Source organism: Larimichthys crocea, chromosome XX (assembly GCF_000972845.2).
Source record: "Larimichthys crocea isolate SSNF chromosome XX, L_crocea_2.0, whole genome shotgun sequence".
Lineage (NCBI taxonomy): Eukaryota > Metazoa > Chordata > Actinopteri > Sciaenidae > Larimichthys > Larimichthys crocea.
This window is the reverse complement of record NC_040030.1, coordinates 12,578,541-12,592,053: the sequence shown is the minus strand read 5'-3', so window position 1 is coordinate 12,592,053 and position 13,513 is coordinate 12,578,541. Positions and strand designations below refer to the sequence as shown.

Sequence of the window (13,513 nt, the reverse complement as noted above, 5' to 3'; positions counted from 1 at the left end):
AACCCCAGAAGGAAATGGAGGCGCTAATTGAAATAGCTGCACTGTACACACACACATAGTGTGCAACATTGTACTAAGAATTTAATTAAAGAATAATTTTTACTCTGCTGTGGGTAGACTCATTTTTTATGTAATTATTTATATTTTTTGTTAGTGGCTTCGTTCAGTTCAGTGCACTGCTATAGATAATAGTTTAATAGAAATTTAATTTAAATGACTTAATTTCTTTCTTTTTCTTTTAAATGCAAACCTTCATTGAAAACTTGAAAAAGTACAGACAATTCAAGTCAAGTCAACTTTATTGTCAGTGCCGCTATATGTACAGGAGATACAGAGTATTAAAATTTCGTTTCCCTCTTATCCCAAACATTAAAACATGAAATATAAAATATAAGTAAAAGATGTAAAAAAAAAAACATAAAATAAATATATACAAATCTAAAAATATATACAAGCTAAAAGACATCCGTGTGGCAATATGGCACAGTGTAAACAGAATTATTAGTGAGACAGACAGAAATAATAAAACAATATACTGTATTTAAAATAAAATATATAATACATTACAAATATAAATAAAATAACTAAATAAGGCACTTATCATATTGGGATAAATGAAAATGATTTTTTTTAAGCAAAGCAATGTGTGCTCACTTTTCCTGTTTGTCATTCATTTGGTGTCTACATAAACATTAAATTCATTCATGAAGACAGTAAAGTAAAAAAAAAAATAAAAAATTCCTAAATGTGCACTACAGCCTGTCACCGGAAGTACGCCAGCTAACTTCCGGATATAATACAAAACATGCAGCGCCGCGGTTATCATTCACTTTAGCGTGGTATGAATTATCTATGTACTTGTTGTTGTATTTATAAGTTGGTTGCGTCACTTTTTCTTGCTATAAATTATAAAACACTGGCTGCACGTCACGGACGATAACTGAGACTTAGTAACATTGTTTATATGCAGGCTAGCTAACTTTAGCTAACCGTTTAGCTCGCCGTGCACACATGTCGGGAGAATCACGCGCGAAGATGTTTGAATCTCTTCCTAAGTGTGAAACACTGACTGTGTTTTTCTCTGCCCCTCCTCTTAGCCTGAACAGTTTTGATCAAACCATGTTGACCCCGCCGAAAGAGGGGATGCCCAGCATGATCGACAGGGCGCTGAGGATGAGGAGGGAGGAGCAGGCTCGTCAGGTGGTCCTGGCCTGGGCTGTGCTCAACGTGTCTTTAGCTGGCATGATTTACACTGAGATGTGAGTTGTTCAAAGTTCAGTGATGTCATTTGTAAAGCAGCATTGATTTCCTGTCCATCCATCCATCTCTCCTCTTTAAGTCTGACATCTGTCTGTCTCTGCTTCTTTGTTTAGGTCAGGGAAGCTGCTGAGCCGATACTACAACATCACCTACTGGCCTATCTGGTACATCGGTGAGGTCCCTGAACTCTCGTTTATTTAAAGAAGTCTTAAAATGACAGCACAGGATCACCTGTCAGCATTAAATTCAGTCTCTGAGTTGTGTTTCCTGTCGACCTTTGTAGGGAAATTTGACACCAATCAACACCCATGTGTTTTATACTTTGTCGCTGAATGCTGAAGTGCGTCCTCCTCTTCTGTTCTTGTTTTCCAGAACTGGTGCTAGCCTCTCTATTTAGCCTCAATGCTCTTTTTGACTTCTGGAAGTATTTCAAATACACGATGGCTCCCTCTACCATTGCTGTATCCCCTGGGCAGCATCAACTCCTGGGTCTGAGAAACACAAGTGAGGCTCTCTTGCAAATACACTCTGGTCCTTTCAGTTTTCAGTGTGGGATTAATTCATGATGCTTGGTTGTTGTCTGTTGCCTCCTTGCAGCTATTCAGGCTTCTCCGCCTCAAAAGCCAGAAAAAAAGGAGACCCCAGCTCCAGCCCAGTCGTCTCCACTGCAGGGCCAAAGCGTGCTGAGCTTCAGCCCCTCGCGGCCGGCCACCACCAGCCCAAAGTTCTCCCCCAGCTGTGTACCCGGGTACAGCCCTTCTCTGAGCAACCCGTCTACCCCAAACAGTGCAGGAGGGCCCTTTTCACCCTCTGTGGCCTTTGGAAAAGTACGTCCATCATTACTGTAGTCTTGTAACTAGAACATGTACAGTGTAGCCTGGAGATGTGTGATGGATCACACTTTTAAAGTGATTCTCTTTGTCTGCTAGAAGATAGATTTTCAGATGTAACGTTCAAGCTCATGACTTCACGTTGAGTTCTTCCTTTCTCAGGTTCTGAACTACAGTCCCTCTCCTGGCTCCTCTCCCTACCCCAGCAGCATCGGACCAGTAGAAGGCTCCAGTTTGAGAGCCCGGTATCGCACGTCGCCGTCGGTGTTTAACTCCCCTGGAAGCAAGGAGGACTACATGGAGGATCTGAAAAGCCTGGAGAGGTTCCTCCACACAGAGGAGGAGAAGAGTCACCGCAGCCAGCTAGGTACGTCATGCCAGAGTTGGAGTAACTAAAGTGCTAGTATGAATCGAGCAGGGCGCTTCACCTAGAGTCATTGGTATATCAGAGACAGGAAGATGTAGACTAATATGAGCACAGAATGAAAGCTTCAGGTGTCATGATGAACTGATGCTCTCTATAGGGAGTCCAGAGGCCGTGTCTCCAAACCACAGCCCAACATTTTGGAACTACAACCGCTCGGTGGGAGATTACGCCCAGAGCCTGAGGAAGTTCCTGTATCAGCCGGCCTGTCGCTCTCAGGCTCCATCTGCCCACAAGGATGAGACGGACCTGGGCTCCAAGCAGGCTGCAGAGGAGGTCTGTAAATCAGCATTGTATGTTTTGTTGCTGCGCCCTAAGAAGTCAAATGTAGAACATTATATATATATTTCGCTTCCTGTTATGTAGGTGTGGGCCAGAATCACAACCAGCCGCCCCGTAGTGGACCGCATTGATAGCTGGACGGCCAAACTTAGAAATGTAAGTGTTCAAAACATATTTACAGAACTCTATACTCAAAGACACTTCCATTTAAATCTGACTTGAGAAGGAAAATAAATCTGTTTGTATCTTTTGCAGTGGATCAGTGACACCATCTTGGTCCCCCTGGTCAAGGAAATAGACTCGGTCAACAGCCAGCTCAGGAGGATGGGCTGCCCTGAGCTCCAGATAGGAGGTGAACCATCTGATGCATACAGGACCAAAGACCTTATGCGTTTAGAAATATTATTTTTTAACATGTTATATATTATTAGCATTTTATAACGATTTCATAAATTCAGAAAAGCATCTTATTACTCAAACATAGTGAGAACTACAGTATAACTGTTAAGAATATGTCTTATGTGTTTTTGTTTTTACACTTAAATATCTAGACGATCATAAAAAAATGTTTTATTGTGACAGCAGCAGAGCTTTCTAAACAATTCAAGGACAAAGCCTATTCTGAAATGTTTGAGTCAAAGGAGTCATTATTCTGTTTTCTAAGGAGTCTTGCAGGAATTTTTGAAGTCTCACTAGTTTGAACTCTTTCCTCCACCAGAGGCCAGCATAAGCAGCTTGAAACAGGCAGCAGTGATGAAAGCCTCGTCCATCCCCACTATGAACTCTATTGTTCAGTATCTGGACATCACTCCCAACCAGGAGTATCTAGTGGAGCGCGTGAAGGGTAGGCACATCGATACATGTGTGTGATATTTGATGTATGCCTAATGTGTCGGTGTGTTTGTGTGGGACTGTGAGAACAAAAAGTCAAATTTCATGATGGTATGAGTTATAATTTCATATTTATGTGTGTGTTTTTTCTCACGTGCTTGGTGTATTATGTCTCGTCAGAGCTGGCCCACAGCGGCTGCATGAGCTCTTTTCGCTGGAATAGTGGCGGCGATCTGAGGAACAGGAAATGGGACACAGACCTCCCTACTGACTGTGCTGTGAGTCAACACGCACACACACAAACACACACACTGAGCCAGTAAACCAGATACCATTGGAAAAACAGTTGTTATGGAGCAAACAATCAGTTATGAACAATTATTTTTAGGGTTTAATGTACTCATGTTATCTTGATTAATTGATTAAAGGCTTAGAATAAAATGTCAGCAAATTGTGAAATACGCACAAAGTGTCCTGAAATGCCTTGCTGTGCCTAACCTACATATATGACCTTAATATATTTTAGTTTATTATACAAAAACCACAAAATATTCACATTTGAGAAACTGGATCAGTGAAATTTTGACATTTGTTTAGACCTAAACAAGTTGAAGCAGTCCATTTGTTTGGCTGTTTTATGTTTTCATAGCAGTTCCAGTACTTTTGTATTAAATCCACAGAATTAAGCTCATATTTCGAGTCTTTTGACTGCTGGATCTGTGCTGCCAACGTGATTAAAGTAACAATATGAGTGGCTACTCTCGTCAGTGTGGGATCATCAGCTGAATACTTTGTCTGTCCCTCTAGATCCTCATGCACGTGTTTTGTACATACTTGGACTCCAGACTTCCCCCACACCCGAAGTACCCGGACGGGAAGACGTTCACTTCACAGCACTTCAGCCACACCCCAGACAAACCTGGTAAGCACACACAGACACACACACACACTGGAAGTACAAATAATAAAATACTTGTGATTTCCACTGTATGTTTCTCATTCTTGAAAAATCTATTTTCTATCATTACGTCACACTACGTCAATTCTTGTGTCCCTTTTTTCGATTAACTCTGATAGATGTTACCAAGGAGAACCTCTTCGGTGTCCACCAAAGCAGCACCACTCCCCCCCACTACCAGCTCATCTACCAGGGACATATCTACAGTCTGCCCAAGGTGACAGCAAAAACAACCAGTTTGTCAGGCTCTTAAAAACCAGCTTGTGCTGTTATTTTGCCCTTATCATTTTTTAAAATCAAATCCCAAGAGAAGTCTGTCTCGTTTTTTTTCCCTAAGTTGTGCTATTTATAAGTCTCCCCCGACGTGACACTGTAAATCAAACATAAGAACAAATCATTTTTAATGAGTCCCTTAAGGATCGAACTTGCCAAATGTTTCAAAAAATGCAGAATGAATTCAAAGGTCATAAGGGGAGCACTGCAGCACAAATTTCCAACAGTAAGACATGGTATTCTACAGCCTCTTCAACAAAATGCACAAAACTTTTTTTCAGCATTCTGTAAGCTTGTCAATATTTATGTTCTCAGAGTTTAACAGTTGAGATCCACAGCAAGAATTTAATGATTTTTAGCCGAATAATAATTGTTTTTCTGATCTTTACTTAAAGAACTGGAACAAAAGGTGAGAACATCATCTTTTTTAACTGGATTTGGTCTTGTTATACACTCATGAAGCAGAGCTTTGTGTCTGGGGGACCTTCTTCATATCAGCAATACCCACGTGTAACAAATATCCCAGTGAAAAGCCAGCAAACTCAGGGCCTCAGAACAGACCTCTCATTCATAAACCCTTCAGGATGTCTTCCTCTACTCTAACAATGTGATTGCAATAACATGAACCCATCTTGATTTCCATTACAGGGCAGGAACAACCTGTTCCACACTATACTCATGTTCCTCTATGTCATTAAGACTAAGGAGTCAGGGATGCTGGGGTGAGTACTTCTACCTAAGATCCTCTAAAAGGCTGGCCTGCTCAGCTAATCCTTGACATGAGTGTATAAGTAGAGAAAACCAAAAGGTCGCATATCAAAGTGCAGATTGCAGTTTGACTGAAAAGATTGATTTTACCTTTCTTTGTCCTTCTGTAAGATAATGAAATTGTTTTTCATACCTTGTCCAGGAGAGTAAATCTTGGCCTCTCCGGCGTGAACATCTTGTGGATATTCGAGGACTGATGCGTCGTCTTTCACATGCAACAAAAAGCTGCAAATGGATTTCTTCCACCCACAATGCTTTGTGGCTACACTGGTTGGAATATCGCCTCAACTTTAAGGACTGCTCTTTCAGAAAAGAAGCGCTTCACGTTGAAAGAGAATAAATGCGCATTTATGGACATTTTCTCAGCGTTGGCACACAAATGGGCAACATTCTGTACATTTTCAGTATGTGACACCACAGTGTGCTTATGATGAAATGCAGAGTTGTATTTTTTAACATGGTTTGGTTTTTGTATTTTGAGAATGTACCAGCATGGCAGCCTTGTAAATAATATACCTCAGATTTATCTGGTGGATGGCTCCGACCCATTCAGCACGAATGCAAATATAGTATGTGTGGACTTTTGTTTCTTTTTTTATTGGTATGCTGTTTTTTTTTGTTCTTGTAGTTTGATGGATGGCTGCTGCAGTAGAGATGCTCCTGACATGCTTGAAGTCAACCACAGAAATTGGACTTGTGAAAATACAAGCAATAAATAACAAATTCAAAATTGAAGTATGATGAAGTTACGAAGCTTCCCATTGTTTTAGGCTGTAAGGTGACACGACTATGTATGCTGTTTTGAGATATGATGGAGAACAATTGCAAAACCTTTTTGAATGATAAATGTCTTTTTTTCTGAATATATTGTATTTTACAAAAGACATCTGAATGCAGTTTGTCCTGACTTCCTGTGTCAGCCAATTCAAACTTTCTACGTTTGCTCGTTTTCAAGAATGTCATTTTACAAATGTCAGAAATCAAAAATAAAATTGAGATATAAAAATAGAAAGCTTAAACTTCATTCATTCATTTCTCTCCCTATAATGCATTTGTTTTAATATTGTAGGCATCCACTTGGTGGCAATGTAGTTCATTTTTGATGATTTGACCTTACTCTTGGTACCATTATCTCATGACATACTGCATATCTACCGCATGTGCATAGTAATGTGATGCAGTGCCTTGTGCAGAAACATCCATGATATGACTTGACAATTTGACAAAAGAACATTTTTTTTTACAAAATTAAAGTAATTTAGTGTTCGTATGGGTTGAGTTGTTGGGATGTAGCAACATGTCCTTCTTAATGTGATATTAAAAATGATTAAATTCATCCCGGTGTTATTAATCTAAACATGTTAGATTAAGATTCAATCACATACTTCAGAAACTGACTGCCCAAGTTTAGAAAACCATGAAAAAAGCATCATTATCTGGCATAAATCGCGTTTGTTTTGTAGTTTAGTGTCGTCCTCTTTTATAACAAACATCATTTCCCATAATACACTTCGCAGTGTAACTCCTCCTGTTGGGAAACGTAGTCACTTTGTTGATTACACCTGCTTCTCAGGTAATTTAAATGTATATGTCAATTGTTTTATTGTTCTTTCCCCTATGTTGGTTATTGTTTTAAATAAAACGTCTGTCATGTGGTCATCATTAGTATTCAAGGTGGACTATGAGGGTAGTTACTCAGAAGAACTACAAGGACCACAATGCACTTGGCCATCATTGCTCCTCCGCTCACATCCGCTTGACTCGCTATTTGTGTTGGAAAAAGGACTTTGTGAAACTGCAGCGATGTCAGTCCAGGTTGTGGCAGCGAAAATGGCAGAGGTCGAACTCAAAGACGTCCCCACCGGCAAAGACTTGCCGGCTGGTTCCCCGATGACACCGACCTCGGAGGGCAAGAATCTGGCAAGAAACGACCCACACGAGGCCGGTTCCTCAGCGGCTGCTTCCCCTACAGCGGAGCCCTCCGCGAAAGCCGGGGAAGCCAGCCTGGGTTTGCTCACCCCGAACCCCGCGAAGATGCCGCAGGCGTCGGCTATGAAGCGGACGGACCCGCAGCAGAACGGCGGGGAGGCTTTTGTCAACCGTGACGGCACCGTGGCTGAAGCGCCGCGGATGAAAAAGGTGAGTGAGACTACGTCTTTTTTCCTCCATAGCTGCCGTATCCCCGGTGTTATTGCACCGCCGCTCAGCACCTCGCCGCTGGGGAAAAGCTTGCATTGTGTGACGATGCTAACAGGCTAGCTGGTCCCAAAGCTGATTCAGCAGTGTCATTTAACACTTTTAATAACAGTCTTCTGCCCTAATAACACCGTGTATGGCGTAACAAGGGCTAAACACTTATTAAAAATAGGTGTACCCATTTAATTTAGGCTGACGCAGATACATTTTTAGCAACTCCTGTAAATTAGCTGGATAAAAAGAGTCCCAACTGGTTACACAAGTTAGTTTTTAAGAAGGAAAACACCATAATATAACCCATATAAATACATATATGTACATACATATATTTTTGTTGGGTTTGTGCATGCTTCACTTAACAAAATAACATCACACAAACTCATTATGTTAATAAATGATAGCTGAAGTTGCTATTTTGCTCAAACAGTTACCATTTGGCTTGGTCCACATAGCAAAAGTAGACAATTTAACCAGCAACTTCCACACGTGGTAACTTATTGCAGGATTTTAAGGGTTAAACTGTCTTTATTTGCATTATTTAGATACAGTAAAATAATAGAAATCATGCTGCTGTGTGCCTCCAGCCGACAAACTGCTTTTGCAAAACTTGGTGGGTAGTTCAAATGCTCTTTGTGTCACATCGCATATTAAATGAGTTCACATCTTTAAAATGCATGCGCTGGTAAGTTTTAATTTGACTTATACACACTGTCACCCCCAAGCTGTGTGATCAGACATAACAATAGTCGGTAATCCGTGACCCCGGGGTCATTCCTGTCACCTACTTTTTTCTCAAGCCTGATTTAGCCTTTAGATCACTGATACTTCACAGAAGGGAGTTCCTGCCCTTGTGGCGTAATCCAGAGGTCGGACTGACTTAGTCATATCTTTCTCTTGGTGAGCAAGGATGGGGGAAAAAAACATTTCTTGGCTGCCCTAAATGAACCTTATCTTTCTGTGTCTCACAAGTCCTTGATTAGGATGTGAAGAAGTGGATATGAAGGGCAATGTTCAAGGAAAGACCCTTTTTTTTTTTTTTATAAGGAATCCTTTGAGGAAGCTTCCAGCTCTGTTCTTCTGATCAGAGTTATTATTAACCACTGACAGTGATTCGTAGCCTGTGGTCACTGTAGTGCACTCTATCAGTGGTGGTCAGTTTCAGGGATTGATTTTAGATATGCGTTTGGTGAAACTCCCTCTGATTCATTGACCTCCTGAAGGCATGTGGTCTCAACAAACCGGATGTTAAAATGAGCTTAACCAGTTTGTGCTCCACTTATCTCACATGAATGCAACTTAGTGTGTTTTTACTATGAATGATTAGAAAGTTTTGGTGACTGTCAGAGAACAAGTCGGACAGGATGTACTCACCATTTGCATTGCTATTGAAACCAAAAGTTTGGAGATTGTCAGGGTGAAACCCACACCCACTGCTACGCCCAGACAGTGATCCTAACCCGTTAGACAACCCCCTAAAGTCACCCCAATAGAAACCCACCCCCCCAGTAGGAGAGCTGGGATAGTCCAGCGGGAGAATGGACTGCGAAAAGACAGCAGCTCCGAGCAGATGGCTACACGTACCTCAGTGTGTCAAAGCGAGCAGCAGGCGTATGGAAGTTACCCAACAGTCAGGAGGAGCGCTGGGCCCACGGGCTGAACCACTCTCAGGGGGCAGAACAAAAGCCGACATGTCGGACATCAACAACCACATCTGGATCATTGAGGAGACGAGGTTTGCGTACAGGACCATGGTACAGAGTGTTGATTTCATTTTGTAAAAAAAATACCATGATGATAGGTTTTTTTTTGGGATCCTGTGTAGCAATCATTTTTATATCTAATCAGAACAGTGATCATTTTCTGATGCTCTTATCCATGCATTTTGAATTAATAAAATGACTGACTTATAGATTATTCTCTGTGCAATCCATTTGAATTCAAAGAGGTCATGTTAATATACAGACAAAATGATCCCGGTAGTACATGTTGAACATCAGAGCAAGCATCTGTGATTAATTCAAATAATGCAGAGCCTTAGTAATGCATAACAAACACTCTAAACACATTGAGGCAGGAATCTGTCCATTACATTAATCGAAATGCTCACTGCCTGATCAACCACGTTACCATGTCCACTGGGACAGAAGGTTGCCTCCAAGCTTATTTATAGCCCATGAGGCACAGTGGGTCTTATGGCACACTGCATTATAGATATATACGACCACAGGCTGGCCTTGCACATCTGCCGAGTCCTGCTCGTCCGGTGCAGTAAAGGCTACATGAAGCATTAAAGTCTGATAGGTCAAGTATACAGGCACGCAACTGTGTTTGACTGACTGAGTGACTGGATGACTGGCTATCTTTTAATCCATGCCTTTATCATGTCATCACACGAGGGGATTAAAAAGGCCAGCTTTCTGTTGTAGGTGGGCCCAGATGTAAGCTCAGCGATGACTTTCATTGTAACCCACATCGGCTTGGCACGCATATCTCCGGCTTCTGTGAAGTCTGGAGTGATGCCTCCAGCTCGGAACAGAAGGAGACTAGCAAAGAGCTCAGAGGCGGCAGCAGGACCAGCTGCTAGCACGGCCGTTGAGTGTGTCCTGTTGGGCTGGACGGGCCATCACGATACCGGCAAACACTTCTCATCTGACCTTTTAGCATTTGACAACGACTAAACTGAACACTGTAGTTTCAGGACAGCTTACAGAGTGATATTCTTGAATGACTGCAGTCAGCGGTGCGTCGGTGACATCATCACTCTCTGATGTAATGTTATGTCACCCACTAAGCTGGTATTTCTGCTAGTGCTTACTGGCAAACAGGCTTACCTGTGGCTGCTCTACTTGGGGAAGAGAACCGTGTGGAAGAAGAGGTCATGCCTTCAAAAAGACGTCTGGGGTTTAATGCTGTGCTCCACTTTCTCCAGCCTAATTCTGCATTTGCATTCATTCTGCTCTAGTGGGTCACTAAAAACCTTTTTGGGAACCCATCGTGTATTGCATTTCCTGATCCCAAAGCACTTGCATTAATGGCATGTTTAAACTTTCCTTGTCTCGGCCCAGCTAGCCAAGTTCCTACACTTCAGTGGTTTATGGGTGGTTGGGGAAACTGATATAACTTGTTGGACCTATTTGAGCTGAAGGTAAATGGTTAATGAGGAGGTTAATTAAGCTGACAGAATAGTGCGCTGTTAGCTCTGTAGCCGGTTTGCTCATTAGTTCCGTTCACATTCTCGTGACTGCTCAAAGTTATCCCGTAAAGGATACAAAGTCACTCCTCTGTGGATTGACGGCTTTGTCATCGAGCAACAAAGAAGAACACGCCAGTTTCCTTCTCCCTCTATGCCCTCGCATGTGTGAGTCATAGCTGACACTGAGCTGGTCCGTGTGTGTCTGCACACAGTGGTAATCACATGTACTTCCCTGGGGGATCATGTCCTCTTTCATTGGAGTTGAAATGTTGTCACAGTCTAATCCTACTTTTATCTTAAACAAATGGATTTTGGGGATAACGACTTCTCTGAACCAAGGGAATCACCTGAATGATATCGGTCTCCTCTTGGACTGTATGCAAACTTAAATAAAACAGTATGATTGGCTGTATTTGTTCACATCAGAGTAGAGAGTCCTTTTGTTATGAGTATGTTGTTAGAGTGTGTGCTAGTGCTGCTAGCTTTTGAAAAGCTCTGGAGATCTATGCCGAAATGAGGAGAAGAAGACGGAGTACTTACCGTGTGAGAGTGAATTTCCTCTGTGGGATCAATAAAGTCTATTTTATCTCATCTTAACAGAAAGGTATTGTTTTTTTTTGATTGTTTAACATCACAGATAGGAAAGATGTCATTCGGTCATGTTTGTCAGATGCTGACATGTCATAGTTTTTTTTTTTTTGAGAAGATTTGCTTTCCCAGTCCACACCACAATACAAATGTCTTTTTTTTAATTTTTTTTAAATGTAGAGGTGCAAAATGCCATCGTAATGTGGATGGATGGCCAATAGATACACGTCGCTTTAAAAACACACATCTGGAGTCACAGTAAGTATACTTGAGTCTTCAGCTGCAACATAAAAACGGACAAAATGTGATTTCATTTGGAGTGTGCTGCCAGCCTTAGCCAACGTTAGATAGTGTGTCTCCAGGACTTAGAAACACACACATATCTCTTGCTGTGTGTTGACAGGGGGAATGTGGCACCGTGGTGTGAAGTCTGAGAAATGCCCTCAGGAAGAGAGAGACAGGGAGGGAGGAAGGAGAGCATTGGATTTAAATCCATTTGTTCCTCGGTCTTCCACCCCTTTTTTATCCATGGATATTGAGCTCAAAGGAAAAATGTTGACTGTCCCAAACCAATCCCAAACTTGTGGAGGTCACACAGGGCTTTGGAAAAGATTTGTTCTTGAACAAATATCCAGTGGGTTTCTGGCCATCGTGTCAATCTCAAATACATACTGTTTTAAATATTCCAACATGGTCAGTGTGGTCTTCTTTTAAATGTTACATTAATATTGGTTTGGAAAATAAGTGACAGGAGTTAAAAGTCCCTGCAATCTCAGTGCAGCCCTTTTTTTTTATTTGACTGACAAGAGCATTTCATTGGTTGTTGAGTCATCAGGGAAGATGGTGAGTTTGACCATTGCCAGAGGTTACTGGCAGGATCACCGGACAAGAGGATGATGGTCAGGCCCAGGGGGTGTGAAGACCACAACACAGATGGAGAAGAGGATGTAGGTTTGCTTTAAGGCTTGGAGCAGCACCAGCCATGCCTGCATGTGATGCACTTCCTAATTATATTGCACACTTAGTTAGTTAGGACTGCATTGAGGAAATGGAGGTCGGGAGTGGATGGAGTTTTTACTGCTGACCGTATAAAGAGTGGACAGCGTGTGTTTTGAGGGTCAGAATGTGGTGCCACTGGCCGCTGCCATGTTGGCAGTCCTCCTCCTTCTTTAGGTGATCATTTATTATTTATAAATGATGTATGTATATAGTATTTTGTGTTCTTGTTCCTTTTGTTGGTCTGACACTTCAATATAGATTGATAGAAGTTTATATAATGGGCGGGCAGGCAGTGCTGTGCTGTAAACTTCAAAAGAATCAAGAGCTATGTGTCTGGACTAATGTGAAACCAGGCAGCAGAACAAGAAATGTGTCTCAAAATAAATAGTTAGAGGAAGTCAGTTGTGCTGCTGTGTAATTTAGCATGTCTTACCTGCCTTTGCCACGCATGGAAAAGGGAGTATACTTGGCTGGCTTTGCCCCGGTGCTCTCTCCTCTGTTTCTGCTTGTCGCGTTTCCCTCATGTCACCCTACTCAACAGCACTTTATCCTTGTCATAAAGAGAGTTTGACAGACGACCCGAAATAAGCCCAAACCTCAACGCTTACTCCCCTGTCTGAGTTAAAAATTGCACACACACACCCCAGGACACCACTTCCTCTGTTGTTTTTATTACTTTGTTTTTAAGCCCCTGTCTGGTTTTCTCACGGACTCATTGTGTTCGCGTACGACTCGTTCTCCGTGGTGCCATCTCGCAGCGTAAATCTCAGCACCACGCAGCAAAGGCATGTGTGTGATCACACCTCCTTAACTGTCTTCATCCCCGCCACAGAGGCCGATTCAGGAAACCGACTGTCGGTACTTTACACCAGTTTGAGTTTCTCTCACCCGAGGGTTGCCAAATAGTGATC

The 13,513-nt window shown here is 42.0% G+C and overlaps 2 protein-coding genes across 2 annotated transcripts in view; both read left to right on the top strand.

Moving 5' to 3' along the window:
• Window positions 1–733: 733 nt before the first annotated feature.
• Window positions 734–6,646, top strand: tmem209 (transmembrane protein 209). The gene is made up of 15 exons (XM_019278917.2): window positions 734–839; window positions 1,098–1,259; window positions 1,374–1,432; window positions 1,633–1,764; window positions 1,858–2,087; window positions 2,253–2,457; window positions 2,615–2,790; window positions 2,881–2,952; window positions 3,052–3,148; window positions 3,515–3,640; window positions 3,808–3,905; window positions 4,435–4,549; window positions 4,705–4,802; window positions 5,507–5,580; window positions 5,769–6,646. The coding sequence occupies exons 2-15, from the start codon at window positions 1,120–1,122 to the stop codon at window positions 5,821–5,823; spliced, it is 1,677 nt and encodes a 558-aa protein (XP_019134462.1). The 5' UTR covers window positions 734–839; window positions 1,098–1,119; the 3' UTR covers window positions 5,824–6,646.
• A 695-nt stretch (window positions 6,647–7,341) lies between these two features.
• Window positions 7,342–13,513, top strand: part of ahcyl2b (adenosylhomocysteinase like 2b) — a 42,012-nt gene continuing 35,840 nt past the window's right edge. The window contains exon 1 of the mRNA XM_010749128.3: window positions 7,342–7,765. Within this exon, the coding sequence (XP_010747430.1) occupies window positions 7,430–7,765 (336 nt within the window). The 5' untranslated portion in view covers window positions 7,342–7,429. The remainder of the gene's footprint in view (window positions 7,766–13,513) is intronic.

What these genes read in the sequence shown, in the direction of transcription:
- tmem209 (XM_019278917.2), top strand. Translation starts at nt 1,120, where the DNA reads ATGTTGACCCCGCCGAAAGAGGGGATGCCCAGCATGATCGACAGGGCG. An exon ending in CTGGCCTATCTGGTACATCG is followed by an intron (nt 1,433 to 1,632) that starts GTGAGGTCCCTG and finishes CTTGTTTTCCAG; the next exon opens with AACTGGTGCTAGCCTCTCTA. An exon ending in ATATCTACAGTCTGCCCAAG is followed by an intron (nt 4,803 to 5,506) that starts GTGACAGCAAAA and finishes TTTCCATTACAG; the next exon opens with GGCAGGAACAACCTGTTCCA.